Consider the following 16482-nt stretch of genomic DNA (forward strand, 5'->3'; position numbering starts at 1 on the left):
AGTAAAATAAGATATAGCTATCTATAGATACACATTTCAAAGACTAATGATCCTGTAGCATTGAATAAAAGCAACCTACAAATAATGCCAAGTTAATGATATTAGTATTTTTATGGTATATTCTTTGTAAGAAAAAACTTTCTGTAAAATTCTGTATAAATACCAAAGTTTGGGGACCATATTCAAATTAAGGATATAAATTGTTTATGCTCACTCCCACACAAACTTCAATTTGCTTAGTAAATTCCATGTACATAAAATATTAGTAAAAACAGAGAATATGTTATCAGCCTAAAAATGATGGCTCACTGAGCTTTTGGAAGAATAAATGGAACTGAAGACCTCTTGAGGATCTACTGCTGACGTTTTAGTGTGTTGATGAAAAAGGTGTTGTGGGCAAAGTACTGTGTAATTGAAAACATTAACAAAATAGTTGACTATTACAGTGTAATAATAATAATAATAATAATAATAATAATAATTACTGTGTGTGTAAATAAGATAAGGGAACATGGATACCCATGTAAGAAATTACTTCTGTGATTTTGCTTCCAGAATGGTATGTCAAAAAGGTATGCCTAGAAATTAGAATTTAATCAGTTATTACTTTATGAGATTCATAACCACATCTTCAACCTTGTATCTCTTAGTAATCCTGAGAAGGCCAACAGGGGCGTGACAAGGAGCAGTATAATATTGTCTCTAGTGGGCTAGTCTGTATGTTGAGCATTAGCTTTCCACAGAAGTGGTGACAGTGTGTTCCTGGGAGCTCTAGCTCCTGCTCAGTTCTCCTGACCTGTTAGTATCTACGTTCAACAAAATAAATGGTTGTGATGATAAACTGGCTTCTTTGTGCACTATGTGATTTTTTTTTTTAAATTATTATTACTTTGTCATGTAGGTGCCCATGGTAGTGATGATGATGTAATAATACTTGGGAAATGTTCCATCGGGGAACCAGTCCCTAAAGTGCTTTTGAAAAGGAAAAGGTGAATCAAAAGATCCTAGTGCATTATCCCAGGAATTTTTAGTCTTACTTACAGCTTTAGAAAACAGAAGCAGCAAAGACCTTCACAATTTTCCTAAAGTCAAATACAGAGCAGGAGATTAGAATCTTATTGTTAAAAAATTATTTGAAGCTTGGCTTACAACAAATTATTTGTAATTTCAAAGTAAGTGTCAGTGGCTCTTGTTAATCTCTCATAGCTCAATCTGCCAGAATTCCACTAGATGTAAAATAAGACTAATAATCCATTTCTGCAAGGTGCTTGCATAAGAAACATTCTATTAAGGAAAGAAATTCTTATAAAATATTAATAGTGGTATATAATAAATCTCAAAATATTGGAGTATGTAATGTGCCAGGTGGATTTTTTTTTTTAATGCTCAGCTCTCTCAGTGGCCTGGTGTGTGTATATAAATACAATCCCAAATTAAGATCTTCTCGGAAAGTCGAATTGAACTAACTTCATCAGGAAAGACACAAAAGCTAATTAAGGGCAAATTAATCAATTTTTTTCTACTTGTGTGAACTGGAGTAGTTGAACCTGCAGGTCTGACATAACTGTTGAACCTGCCCTTTACCATAGGCATGCATTGGGATATCCACCCTAAGGCTGTGGGTGCAACTCTTTGTTCATTCCTTGACCTTAGTAAAATGCTAGTTAAGTGTTAAACTAGACATTGGACTTTATTGTCAACATTTCCTTTAGTTGTTTCATGCCTTTTCAGTACTTATTTTACTATATTATTTAGTATGATGCTTTTAACACCATAACTCTGAAGGGCTTGTTTACTGCATGAAAGTTAAAATGCACTTGTACATTCTTGTATATGAGTGGAAAGAGGAGAAAGAACAGTAGTATATGTAAATGCAGTGAACAGTAGGTAGAAAAACTAACTTTAAACTTTTTTTAAAAATGTAAATATTACATCCTAATTTTTTGGATATTTTTGGTTGATGTTTCAAGGCTAGTTAATGGGCTGGGATATGCAGATTTCATTGACTCCTTGTGTAGCATCAGTGTGCAAATACCTTGCTGACAAAGAAAATATCAGCCCTAATACTTTAGAAAAGACATTTAGATTTTAAATAAGTTATCTTTTTTTAGCTAGAAAATAATTTGATCTGGAGTTAGTATGGCGTATTAAGTGTTGGACATTGTTTTATTAAACTTATTAGAGCAGTATGAGCTGGGTTATGTAAATAGTTTACAGGGAGAACAGACTGAATATGGCTGTTAGAATCCATTAAATCTGAATGTCCAGCTACGGCTGGCAGTGAGTTTTTGTGACTTGGGTCTTTAAAGGGATATTTGATGAGGCCTTTTGAAGCCATGGAAAAACCTAAAAGCAAAGATCAGCTCTGGAACAAATGATCAAATGGAAATATGGTTTTCATATAGAGTATAGTATATCTTATATCACTTCCCTTCTTCCATAGCCTTGAACTCCTTATCACAAACACTGTGTATTAGCCTGATTCTCACACTTTTAGCAGAGGGCAATTAACTGCATACCACTGAAGCTTATTTTCAGTCATTTGGGGTAATTAAATGTTTTTCTTCCCTTTCTCCATTGGGATTTGCATTACACCACTCAAAATGGGATTATTTTGCAAGAAAGTTTCCAACTCTTTGCAATGGAAAGAAATAGTTTTGAGTTAAGCTGAGTAAATAAATGTTTTTAAAATGACATAAATGTGTGTTCACCCACAATTGCTATATGTAAAGATTTTAAAGTATATGCTTAGCTGGAACATACTAGGAAACAAGAGACTCAGCTTCAGGAAAAGAAAGGAACTTGTATTTTCTCTGTAGCTTAAATGCTATGTATCCTTGAAATATTTATGAAAGCTTTACTTTTTGATGTGTGAGCATTTTTATACTTGGCTGTACAATGGTGTCTGAAATCTTTGAATTATTCTGGTTATTCATTTGTCTTGTTTAAAAAAAATATATAATTGTAATATTTGAATCTTCTTCCTCATAGGATTCAAAATGGGTAGAAGAAAAGCAGATGTTAATCAGAACAAATCAGGAGTTGCTAGAGAAGGTATGTGTTCAGAATCTGGGAATATTTTCACAATTGTTGCCCTTTATCATAAGAGGAATGGTAAAAGAAAATGAATGTATGAAGTCCTGGAACATCAACATGAAAATTTCTTACTTTATTTCTCTCCAGAAACAGAAATTTGGATAAAAGTCTCTGATTAAAATACCAATATGCTTTTACTCTTTGGGAATGGAAGCTGCTCTTTACTGTGGAATTACATGTTGTATAGCCAATAGTAGAACCCAAGATGGCTGATATTTCTAGTGTCCAGAAAAATACAATCTAAAATATTAAGCGCAATGTGGAGTCTTGTTTTTTGCCAAACAGTTACACAAAGATTATTACTGTCATGATCACTAGTGAAACTGCCTGCTCCCTTCAGCCTTCCAGTTTTTACAGTTTTTCCACACATTAAGTAATATTGATTGATTTAAGACTATTGTATCATTTACTGTGTGAGATACTCAGAGCTGAGTATCCTCATTGTTCTTCACTGATATTGGTGAAAAGTTAGCTAGTACTCAGGAAGCCAATTATGTTTGGTAATTATTTACTCAGTATTAATATAGTAGGAATAAGACAACCAAAGAAAAATTCATGACTAAAAGTAGCTACAGATGGACTTAATTTATTCAGACACTTACATGGTTATTATAAGTGTTATAGTACATTATGCCGGATGTTACACTTCTATTTAGATTCTTACAAATAAAGAGATCACCTAGTTAAGCTAGTAGACCAAAGTTATTAGTTGGCATAATGAATAGTCAATTTTGAATTTCTGCTGTTGTTAGTGCCCCAAAGCACAAATCTGGAAAATTAAAAAGTAGGCATTAAACCCCCTCCGTTATTGTTTCATATACCGTAAAAACTAGATGTCTAGTTATGCAAAGACATAGCCCAACTTCTAATGAGAAAGTGAAATAATTAACAGTTTTGTCTAAACTGCTGGCCCATAACTCTGTACAGTACCTTTTCCATTGCTTACGGGGTGTTACGATGTTGTGTTTGTCTCATAGATTTACAGAATGGAACAGGAAGAGCATCAGCTGAAGAATGAGATGCAAGATGCAAAAGACCAGAATGAGCTGTTAGAATTCAGAGTGCTAGAGCTTGAAGTAAGAGATTCTCTCTGTTGCAAACTCTCAAATGGAGCAGAAATTATGTTTGAACCCAAGCTGAAATTCCTGTAAAGGTTACTGATGTCTGGTGCATGTTTAAGGGAGATCACTTAGGTATCTATTTTTTAAATGTTGTATCTTGGGATAATGAAATTGATACCACTGCCTTAATATGTTTTGGAGAAAGTGCTCACTAATGTTTATAAAGATGTAATATAGCTAATATATATTGCATATAGTTTGTTTTTCATCTAATAAAATATTTTGTTTTGCAGTATTTTGCCTTTTTTATTTGTTTCATTTCCATAACTGCTCCTTTCCTGCATGTAAAATCACTTGGTATGTATACTACAGCCTTGGTTGACATTGTTTAAATTAACACACCTTCTCACGTCTTGCATGCAGTGAAATCTAAAGATCTGACACATCCATCACATCAATCTAGAATTGCTTTTAATTACACTGATTTAAGATTGACAACATTAATATGAAGTAAAATGATCTTAAAAGAATATGTTTCGATAGCAGCTTTGAAAGAATTTCTCTTACCTGAAATCCATTTTCTGATGGTATAAAATGGTCACGGACTGGAAATAATTGGCATTAGTCATTGAAAAAATGGAAGAAACCCCTCTGAGAATGTCCAAGTTAAAGTGGTGAAGCACAAGTACAACTTCTGTACATGGAAGTAGTATGTTGCCTGTAGCAAACAAATTCTATCCTTTGCATAAATGAAGTAACAGTGAAATTATTTGAACATGTAACATGTGATTACAGTAGAAAGCAGTGGTTCTCATCACCTCGTAAATAGGGCCCATGTCAAATTTAATAACACTAAACTACTCATGTGTGATGCACAGCTGTCACATGGTCGCATTGCCCGATAACACATTGTTCAGTTTCAAAGATCATCAGCATTCTTAACACCATTTAAAATAAACTCTCCCAGAAACCTGTCCTTGTCACTCCTCCATAGTTTTCATCACCCAGCACGTTTCACCAAAAATCTTGGCATGTGTAACTTCTCTGATAAAGATGAAAAAGTCACGTCTTCCTGTTATGTGGATGTTCTGCTTTTTGTCTTTGACATTTCTTAATCTTTTTTTAAACCTTTACTTTATCAACCATATATTTTGATGTCATAGCCCATTATATTCAAAATTATGAATTTAGGTTATTAGAATTTCAGTAGATGTTTAGGAAAACAAAAATGCTTTCTAATATATGTCTTTATATTTTATTAAGCAACTGTGAAGTAAAATACTGAACAATTTAGCATTTGAGTCGGCAGTTACACTAGAAACTGCTTCCTAAAGTGTAAGAGTTCTTAGAAGTAGAACAATCAAAAAAATTTTCTCAGGAAAAGAAAAAAAAGAGCTTTGATACATCCATCATGAATGTCTTTTTCACATGGAAGAATCACATGAAAAATAGCTCAGTGTGATGTGTCAAGTTTTGTCATGTGCCAAGTCCTTAAGAACTTATTTCACAGAATAACACTGGAAGTACTTTTGTGTGATTGCAAGAGAAGATTTTCTTCCTTACTAGGCAAGCATGTAGGCACAAGTGTGACTGACAGTGTGAATGCTTCAGTAAAATCATGAATGCTTCTGGTAATCATGACAGTGGTTTTTTGAGAGGAAGTAAATTATTTCGGATGAAACTTAGGCTAGAGTAGAATATACAACCATTTGTCTATCATTTAATGCAAGCAAATTCAGGTGAGTTTAATGCAATAAAATATTTTTTTTTAAAAAAAAATCTAAAATGGTCACTGAATTTGCACAAGAATTAAGCTTCTGGGTTTGGGTTACAACAGCTAGGTCATTTAAGCCCATTTCAAAATTAGACTGTTAATGCAAAAATCATTCAAAATAGAGCCTATGAGGGAGAAAAATGTATAGAGTACAGAGGTTTTTCCCTCTACATTGTAGTTTCAAATTAGGTTTAAGCTAGTTAATGAACAAGAGTTGCCATGCTTTGTAACTTACGTGGATAGATGCAGCCTGCTTGCCATATCAGTTAAAGCACCTTATTTTGTGATACAGGAAATTGGGCATTGCATGGATGGTCATAGGAACTAAAATATCTGCAGTAGCGCTCTTTCATTATACTGTCAGAAACTGAAGCTCTTGTCAGTGCCTCCTCATGTAATGTGGAGAGGAAATCTGATTTTCCTTACTTGTGTTCCCATGGCTATAGAGAATTCAGAGTAAGACCCAGTGCCTTGGTTGCCCAGAGCCTTCAATCCAGTCATTTTCACCAGCACATTAAAATTTAATTTAAGTAAAATAGCTTATTGGTTGTTTTACTCTATTTCTGCCTTCTGAAGAAATAATAGGTTGGTATATTGAAGAAACACATGGAAGTCAAGTAGATGGGCTGGATAATTTTTAGAAATACTATTCTTTTAGATAAATGGGAATTTATAATTTTTAGTTTTAGCACAAAGAACATCGTAAGGATAGAGTAGTGCTGCCTTTCAACATCTTGGGTTGTGCAATGAATAGGACTGGGGATTTTACATGCTCTAATAGAAAGGTTAACTTTGGAATAAACAGGGAGCAGATACATAGCTTCAATTTTATTGAGAGTATCTTCAGTGATAATAGTATTTCATGATGGAATTTAATTGTTTTCCTGCAGTTTCTTCTTCCTAAATTGTTCTTTGTTCCATGAAAGAAAGAAATAGTTAAATAAGGTTATAAACAACATAAAAAACAGCTGATTTTTTTAGGGCTCCAGTCAGTTATTTGGCCAGCATGCAAAGATTCCTGCATCTGACGAGTGCCGGTTAACTTTGCGGAAACTGTGTGTGCATGGAATCACTTGGAAGCTAATGCCATTTTTGTGTTTAGCTAAAGCCAAAATCCTTCAAATACGGTGAAAGTAGGAGGAAATACCATATATTTGGAATGTGGATAGGAATCTGCCTTTTTAATGTACAAATATATTTTTTAAAGTTGGGAAATAAATGTTTACATATAATCACACGTGTTGTCTTTAAACAAAATCTTTCCTCAGGAGAGAGAACGAAGGTCACCGGCATTTAATCTTCATATAACCACCTTCCCTGAAAACAATGGAAGTGCACTTCAACTGTTCTGTCAACAGGAAGGAATAAAGGTATATGTAGAGCATTAGTAACAGTTGGATGTCCAGGAACTGTTTCGGAATGACCAACCCAATATCCAAACAAATGGTTTGCCATCTTGCTGTAGGGAAGAAAATCTGAAAAACAAAATACAGTAAGAAGAGATACTTCTGACTGGGAAAGGGGGTCGTAAGAATATGATCTGTTAGTCTGTCCAGAGTTCATCAATGAAAAAGAAGGCTGGTCAGTCAAGATCATTTACGTTTAGTCTAGGGTACTTCTGTAAAATCATTGCAGAGAAGAATGCTGATGTGATTCACTGTCAGACTTGCTACAGTACTTTGTTCTTGATATTGAATGTTTTAATCTAAGGTCAGAAACATGACATTCACCTAATATTTTACACCCAATTTAGTGAAGTACCTATGTATTTTGTTTGTTGAATTAATATGCTTGAGTTATTTGCCTAGCCCAGGGCCTTGAAGCATGAGATGCCTCATCCAAAACTCATTCACATAGGGGAGACTCTATCTATCATTTTAGATCAAGCACAAGATAAACATCAGGGTCTCACTTGGTTAGCTTCTGCTATGAGGAAACAAGAATTACTGTTTTAACTTCTGTTCTCCCTTGAGTAGCCTAGCTGTACAGATCGGTTTGCATGCTGGTTCACTTAAGACTGAATTCAGACTTGCTTAGTTAGTAATGTTGCACAGCAGGCCAGGGTAACTTTTTTACGAGTAACTGAAGTGGAATATCTCTGTATATTATACTCCATGCCACCTGCCAGTAATTTATGTTTGTATTTGTGTTTAGAAGTCCTGTTACAGAAGGCTTATTTCTAATCAGTGCCTCAATAAGCACAATACTATCTGTAGCGGAAATAATCTGAAATTGTAGGCTGCATATTGTTAGGGAGCTGAGTAGCCTAAAAGAAAAAAAGTTTAAACTTGATTCTTACCTACAGGTTTGGTTGGGTAGTCATTTCCCAAACCACACCAAGAGTCATCAGCATATTGTCTTTCAAATAGAGCCTCCATGGGATGCCAGACCTGCTTTTTAGCCTATCTGTTGCTCTAATGTGCATGTTGGCTGTAGCAGGTACAGCTTACCAGGATCTAGAATTCATATTTTTTCCATTGTCTTCTGTTGCTTTCCTAAACAGAGGTGTTTTTTTCAATCTACCATTCAGTTCACTTACCTGGAAGCAGGGGCAGTCATCTAATATAAGTGTACTGAAATTATTGACTTTTCATGTGCTTTCAGTGTGTGTCGAAATTTTTAGCCATCAGTAGCAAATTAGATTCTAGAATGATGCAAAATCTGATTTGTTTTTGAAATCTTCCTATATGCTTCATCATGGAAATAAATTAATTAGAACTAGTATTTTTGGCTCAATAGGTGCAAGAACTGTCATGTCTTACTGAATTCCATTCTTCACTAGTATAACTGAGCTAAAGAAGTCATTCAACATTGCCAATGCTGATCATAGTCAATAGTTTTACCTTTAACACTGATCCAAACCTAACTGTGTATTAAGCTCCGCACCATTCTAAAATTACTGATGCGCGCTGTTTAATAGCTAATGTAACATTTGGAGACACTGCAGAAGTGTTTGGGAAGAGAGGGAAGGCATTTCTTAGGATAGACCAACACAACACAGTATTCCTTTTTTAGAGGCAGGATGGGCTGATTTGTAGATTCTCTCCCACATCTGTGTCTACTCTTCAGGAAATCTTTCATTTCTTATTAAGCATTCCTCACTGGAGTCTGTTGGGTGCAGAATCATGAGCAAATGTATTCTGGTGTAGCTATGTGATTTGCAAGCATAGCTAATTTAGCTTTAAAAAATTTTAAAAGACTGATCATCCTGAGTGCCAACATAATGCAGTTGCACAACACATAGATGCAAACCAGCACATTACATACTGTAAGTAATGAAACTAGTGAGCCAAGACACAGCCCTGTGAAATGCTGGCCTCTTTGAAGAAGTGCTGAATATGAGTAGATGTTGAGAGTGCCAGCATTTAATATGGCTGTCTGGCTTTATGCATATGTATTAAGCATTTCTGACTAACGTGAACTGATCTTTGCCCATGCTCTCAAGCCTTCCCACCTTCAGATAGCACGGCTGCATACAAGCTGTCAATGGGAATGATCCCTGGTCCATACTTGTGGACCATACTTGGGATAGTTCAGGAGAATGTGATTAGTGCAGGTGAAACAGTTCCATGAACCTTTCCAACAACTTTTTAAAGTAGAAAATAGAGTTCTGGGGCCTAGGAATGGGCCCTGGCACTGTGTAAAATTCAGACATTGTGTGAATTTAGTTCTCTCTTTTTGTACCAGAGGAGACTTTTTCTTGATTTCAGTGACTGGGCCTTAATAAGGATGGTTTATTCACTGCTTTTTGTGGATCTGTGTGCTTACTGGCAGAGAAACGTGGTTTTCTACTCACAGAGGTTGTGAGCTGATAATGTTTGGAGGAGCGTGTTCAGCCCACCATACATATTCTCTTCTGCCACTGTAAGACTGATTTGAAACTCCACTCTTTTGTTTAACAAAGAAGATAAAACCCCAAAACACCCAACAAGCCTTCTTGGCAATTATTTTGTTTATGCTCTCTGCCCTTTTAACTTCTGTAACTTGATGTGCTTGATGCTCCACTCCAAACAAACAGAAAAAAAAAATAGTCTTTTAAGCCTGTTTATCAATTTTGATCTTCCATCTGCGTACATCAGCAAGATGATAAATGTGAATGGTACAGGAACATTCTGCCATCATACATGGATGTCTAGGTTGCTTGCTATAATCAAGAGTAACGTTTGATTTTGTCTCTGCAAGTATCAATAACACCTTTGAAATTGTGATGCAAAACTAATATTTCACTTATTTACATTTCAAGTCTTTTTGCATGCAGAAGTGAATAAAGGGTACATAAAACGTAGCATATAAAAACTTTCTCACCTACTGTATAAAAAATATGTTGAACATCTCTTTCAGGACGTGAATATATCTGAACTTATGAAGAAGCTAGATATTCTTGGAGATAATGGGGTAACAAATTTTTAATTTCAAATATACCTCTAGTTTTACGGTTATTTTAAAGCAGGTTTGGTTTTGGGTTCCCCCCCCCGAAGAAATAACATTCAAGAAAATGCACCGGGTGATTTTTATATGCCCATATTTGTATGAACAATATGAATGGTTAGGTGCTACTTTTACAAACTTCAAAGAAAATCTTTCAGTTAAACTGGTGCTAGTGAAAAGTGGATTTTCTCAAGCTAGGATTTGATCTTGGCGAATGACATGGAAAAAAGGCACTGTAGTAGGCAGAAAGAAAAGATATAAAACAGGCTAGAGGAGAAAAATAAGGAAGTCAAAGCCAGACCAAGTTACTCCTGAATTTCTCCTCTTGAGTAGTAATAGTAGCGCCTGCTACTGTGAAGGATCCCTCTGTCAGGGGTGGATTTTCTGGGGGAAAGGGCAAGGACAACTGGTTCCCTTTCTTCCCCTGTCTTGCCAAATACAGTATAAAATCTTGGTCATGCAGTTGGGGCACAAACATCCATGTTTTAGTTCTAGTTTTAGTTTTAAGCTCTATATTTACTTTTTATGTTGAAGGTTCTGTGGAGGTTTCGAAGGTACTTGCTCTTCCTTTGCATCGTTTTCGTTGATGGGAAATCTAGCTCTGAAGTGCATGAGGGGGAGAATCATTTGCTGTGGGACTATAGTCCAGTGAACTGGCATTTTTCTGGCTAGGAAAAAAACCCTTTCAAAATCCCTGATGGAAACCACTTAATTTTAATTGAATAATGAACTGTTGCAAAAGTGTTGTGGGAGTGGTGTACTGAAACAGAGTGGAGACTAAGACTAAACCTTTGGTTTAGCTTTTAATACTTTTAATCATGGGATCCTTTCTGGTCATGTTTTTAAAATCCTAAATGTTATAGCTGATTTATTCTTTAAAGTACAGTTAAAATTTATCAGTTATGTAAAAGGATGGATTTCCAATCCAATTTAAAATGCATCTTTTTGTATTTTAGAATCTGAGAAATGAAGAACAGGTTGCAATAATCCAAGCCGGGACTGTGCTTTCCCTCTGTGAAAAGGTAGAATTCAGTAAAGATTTTTCTCTTCCTAAAGACTGACCATGTCTTCTGAGATATCACATAACTTTGCCAGGGAAGCATGGCTTTTCTGTTCAGGTCATCTGGATTGGAGCATGTATTCATCCTTACATGACTGTTGGGATTGTGATGTCTCGAGGTAAAATCAAACTGACAAAATAAACCCAATTTAAAAATAAAAACATATTTTGGATATATTAGCTTAGAATAAAGTACTAAACCCCTACTTAACAAAAGAGACTTCATTCCCAGAAGTGCCAATGTCCTCAGCTGTCTGGGAACAGGGTGCTATGAAGTCTTCTGTAAGCTGTACCGCCACGGTCCATTGTGGGCTCAAGTCTGCGTATGACCAAAAAAGCTCTGAGCGGTCGGTGGTCCTTTCCTCTGTAGGGTAGTGAGCATAGACAGTGAAAAAGTAGTTTGTACAAGAGAGGCAATCAGTCAGGTCACGCAGTTCTGTGTGACTAGTTCTTCTCCAGTTACAGAGAGAATATAATCTGCATATGAATAAAGATGACATTTAGAACTAAGAAAGACTCACCTTTTTCTCTGAAGAAGCTTTGTCCATCCTGCTCATAGGTTTCTCTTAAATCTTTCCTAGATGCATTTTTGAAACTCAGAATCAGAACTTCCAAATTAAAAAATGAGCATTTTGTAATAATTGCTTTAATTGGTAAAATTTTGTTAATATACTTATCTAAGTATCTTAATGTAGATAATCTAAATTAGGTCATTTAATAATCATTGATTTATGTGAGTAACTGCTATAAGCAAAATAAAAATGAGGAAAAGTGCTAGAATCCCTATGCTTTTCATTGTGTTATAGCGTTAAAAAGAGGAGGTGATGATCATAGCCCTTTACATCCAGTCAGGAACGTGGAAGAACCCCAGAACATAAGACTAAGACAGAGAGCAAAACTGGCCAGACTTTACGGACTGCCCTGGGTTTTTATTGCTCAAGTCAATTAGTGCTTGTGCAGAAAGTGCCACTGGAATTAGGGAGCTTGTTTAATTTCTGTCAGTGTGGTGCCAAATAGAACATAAACTTTGTTATCTATAAATTATTTCCATGAGCAACTGATCACAGCAATAAGGGATTGGTAGCTTTGTCAATTGAAATAATTCCTTAAATGAATAGAAACATACAATTACAATGGAGAGTTTATTTATTTATTTATGCTAAAGTTGGTCTAGAATTTAATTTCACTTTTTTTTTCTCTTTTTTTGACAAAAGTTGCCTTAAAGATTTTTTATGCTCTTCTCAGATAATCTCCTTATTACAGAAATTGAACACTCCATCAGAAAGATGGAGATTTTAGTTTTATCTTGCATAGGTAAAGAGACTGCATTTAAAGAATGAGATGAAAAATAGTTCATGTTATCTATGGACTCTATCCATTTTATGTCATTGCAGTGAAGTGCCTCACAGTAATCTGATAAATACAAGCTGATAGCAAATTGAATCAAGAGGGTACTCTGAGAAGCATGAAACCTTTTCCTCTGTTTTCATGGTGCACATTTGAGGTACAGGCTAATCAAAATCCATGTCCAAATTTTACTAAGTCAAAGAATAACAGAAAATAGCCATATGTTGTTCTTAAGAAAACAAACATGATACCACGTTTCATAATACTGCGTTTTACAGCACAGGCAAAATCAGGCAAAATCTGGTAAATTAAACTGGATGATTGTTTTAACATACGTTCTGTTGCATACATTACTGAATTTAGATTAAGGGAAATTTAAAGTAACTCCACTGCCTTCTCCAATGTAATGTAACCACCTTGGATGTCCCCTAAATAAAGGCCAGACAGCTTCCCATGTGTATTCTTATAGTTCCTTAATTACAAGAAACTCTCATATATAATCATCTCGTAACAGGATTGTTTGGTCGAGAAACAGTACTACAGCCATAGGTGTTGTACTAGTTATATTCACACGTGCTAATTAATCACACTCAGTGTTTATTTAGATCAAATCTATTATACTCAGCCACTATAAGTGATCTTTTGGAAATCAAGCTGCCAGGCAAGGAAAGTTTCTGGACTCTGCTGGCACAAATCCAGAAGCTTATTTTGAATGCTACAGCAGATTACAACTACTAAATACATGGTTGTCTCTTCTGTGCTTCTGTTCCAGAAAGGCTTACAGGCATAGGAAGATCAGAATCAACATTTAGTTTGCATATCATTCATACCTTCAAAAAAATTAGACGTCTAATTTTTGCAAATAACCCTTCATTTGCAAATATGAGGGTAGCTGTGAGATGGTGAGGGCTTCCCATTTCTATTCATTTCAAGGGTTCAGAATGCTCACTGTCATGCCAAATTCTTTATCAGTGGTGAGACTTTCCTTAGGAATATCTTCAGTCTGTCACCTTCAAAATGAAGAAAATAAAGATGATGGAAATAGAATCACTGGGGAATGTGGTGTTCCTGATCACTTTTTTCAGCTCTGTACAAAGCTAAACCTACTAAGTAGATAAAACAAGTTTCTATTTTTATCCACCAGACTCTTAAATAATGGAAGGTCCAAAAGGATGAAGTTATGAATTCACATTCTGCTTATTTGTAAACATATGTTTGCAGATTTCCTATCTAAATCTTTGGAAAAAAGATGAATATGTCATTAATTCCTTTGAGTCTGAGCCCAGATGAATTCACCAGAAGCCTAAATTTAAAAAGTTGATATGTAACGCTTACCAAAAGAACTAAAGTAAATAGGAGTAATCTAGTGTTAGTAAGCAAAACGTTTGAGGAAAGTGGTAATTATTAGTGGCAAAGCTACAGGTGTGTCTTTAATGGGAGCTGGCACTACAAAAAGAAGCATTAGTCTAAACTATACTCTCTGTAATCTAGTCATCGATCCTTATTGTAGGCCACTAAGGAAATGAAATAAAACAATTCCGAATTGAGCATTCCCATCCATTCCAATAAACTTAAATGCTGAATAGTAATATAATCCTGGTCACGGTTCATAATTAAAGAAAGAACCTTCTATCCATGCATTTAGCTATTACAATATGTAATTTTACCTTTGGAATGCAATGGCCATTCTTCTGAACTCTAACTGGTTTGTTTATCACCAGAATGGTAATGGATTCATGGTAGCAACTGCATGAACTTCCATCTGTCTGTCCATTTTATTGTTCCCTCTACATTACTGATGTTTCAGAAGTGAGCCTCTTCCCATGGAGGGTGCAGCAAACTGCAAAACAAAGGATTGAGTTTGCCACCATGTCTTTTGTTTAGATTGGCTTCTGGAAAAACGCGGGATGGTTTTGCAAATCAGGCCACCAAGCATTGGGTATATCAAGTTGCAAACAATCAGGTTAATTTTACATTCTTCACCTGAGTCAGTTTTGTATCTTGACCTTTACAGGGGGAAAAAATCTTTACTTTATTGTAGGAAAACAGCCTCCATTTGTTCATCTTTAGTATGTTTCTACAGTCCTCCATTCTGCCTGTTCTCACAACCTGTTTATTCATGGGTAACTTCAAAGTGGGGAGTGTTGGCAAGAAACTTGCAAAATGCTTGGTGCCAATTTTTCAAAGCTCTGTTTTTTTCATTTTTTATTTTTTCCTCTTCACACTGCTATGTTCATGTAGTGGTTAAAACAGATAGAGGGGACAGAAGCTGCACTGACACAGAAGATGTTAGACCTGGAGAATGAAAAGGTAAGGAACAATAACTAGAAATATAATTCATTTAGGTAAAACTCATCTCAAGGGAACATGTATAACTTCATCGTGGGCTGATTTGCTTTCTCTGCTTAACAAAGATTGCTTCATGGTAACTTGGCAAGAGATTTCTAGGACAATTTATTTCTTGTATTCTTTGGGGTGGGAGGGAACTGTCAAAGCTATATAGAACCAAAATAGCAAAATATATACAAGTTAGGAGACAAAAGCATAACTTTACAGAGCATATTAACCAAACAGCGTGAAATTGTCTTTGTGCTTTCTCTGTGCACTAATTTGTCTGGCAACAGCTTCATCTTTTTAATCTTGGTGTCATGTTAGTAGAATTGGCAAGGATATTCCTTTGCTCTCTGGTATTCAGCTTCTGAACAAGTTGTAAAGACCTCTTACTCCAGATGACCTTTCTTGCCCCAAGGTCTTCGTGCTTAAAGACAGAATGTTTTCTCAAAAGCCATTCTGTCTTGCATAACGATCTCAGTGTTATACTGACCTTACTTTTCAATATGTTGAACAAAGAGTTTTGGAAGGAGTGTTTGGTTTTATTGGTTTATCATGCATGCTGTGCTTCTCATCTTCAAATGGCTTTACAAACACTGATTAATCCTCGCCACACCTTTTACAGGTAGATAACTAATCAGCATTACATTCATCTTAAAGAATGGGAAACTGAGACAGGGAGGTTAAGCGATTTGCCCAGGGCCACTGAAGAAGTATGTGTTTTGGCCACAATCAAAAAAAAAAGTGCTCAGACTGTGTTGTCTGTTGAGTGTAGCCTATCATAGTGGTTGTAACATGGGTATGATCCTTTCCACATTTAGTATTTATTTATTTTTAACTCTTGCTATGGAAAAATGCAAAGGTTTTAGAGAGGGAAAGTGCCCACAAATACTACATTCTTTTATAAAAAGAACTGGAAAACAATAGGGTTTTTTTAACTTGGTTTATGGTCTTACCCTGGATAGCCCTGTATCTATTTGTTTAGCCTAGCAATCTGAGAGTCTGCACTGCCAATGATTGACTCAATTGTGAAATGAGTTTAGAGATAATATTCTGGCGTGACACTTTCAGTATGGCTGAGCACTGGTTTAATTGTCCTTGGAACCCATGTTAAGAGTTTGAGATCCTATTCTTGTTTCCTTCTCTCTTGATTTTTGTGGCCAGCTTTTACAATAGCTTTTGGAGAAGTAACATGATCATGGCACCTGCATTGCTATTCTGGAATCTGTTGGTAGCTCTGACCCTCTTCATAGTCTTGGGCAAGTCAGTCTACTTCTCTGGACCAGGCCTGTCCTTTACTATGTGTTACACAGTGCACGGTGGCATTGCATCTTGTACAACAGCCATGTAGCTGGTGCTGTAATCCACATAAGAAAATAATGCCA

General features: G+C 35.6%; 1 protein-coding gene across 11 annotated transcripts in view; it reads left to right on the plus strand.

Annotated features, from left to right (window-relative positions):
• Positions 1-16482, plus strand: part of JAKMIP1 (janus kinase and microtubule interacting protein 1) — a 105504-nt gene that overhangs the window by 64684 nt on the left and 24338 nt on the right. For 9 of the 11 annotated variants that reach the window (XM_035891111.1, XM_035891109.1, XM_035891110.1 and 6 more), the window contains exons 12-17: positions 2992-3054; positions 4074-4172; positions 7200-7301; positions 10273-10326; positions 11316-11381; positions 15008-15076. In XM_035891111.1, coding sequence (XP_035747004.1) covers positions 2992-3054; positions 4074-4172; positions 7200-7301; positions 10273-10326; positions 11316-11381; positions 15008-15076 — 453 coding nt within the window. Of the gene's footprint in view, positions 1-2991; positions 3055-4073; positions 4392-7199; positions 7302-10272; positions 10327-11315; positions 11382-12813; positions 12832-15007; positions 15077-16482 lie in introns of those variants that run through there. The other 2 variants (XM_035891116.1, XM_035891117.1) reach the window with 2 other exon arrangements.

Source organism: Egretta garzetta, unplaced genomic scaffold, assembly GCF_000687185.1.
Source record: "Egretta garzetta isolate BGI_Z169 unplaced genomic scaffold, ASM68718v1 scaffold193, whole genome shotgun sequence".
NCBI classification, from domain to species: Eukaryota; Metazoa; Chordata; class Aves; order Pelecaniformes; family Ardeidae; genus Egretta; species Egretta garzetta.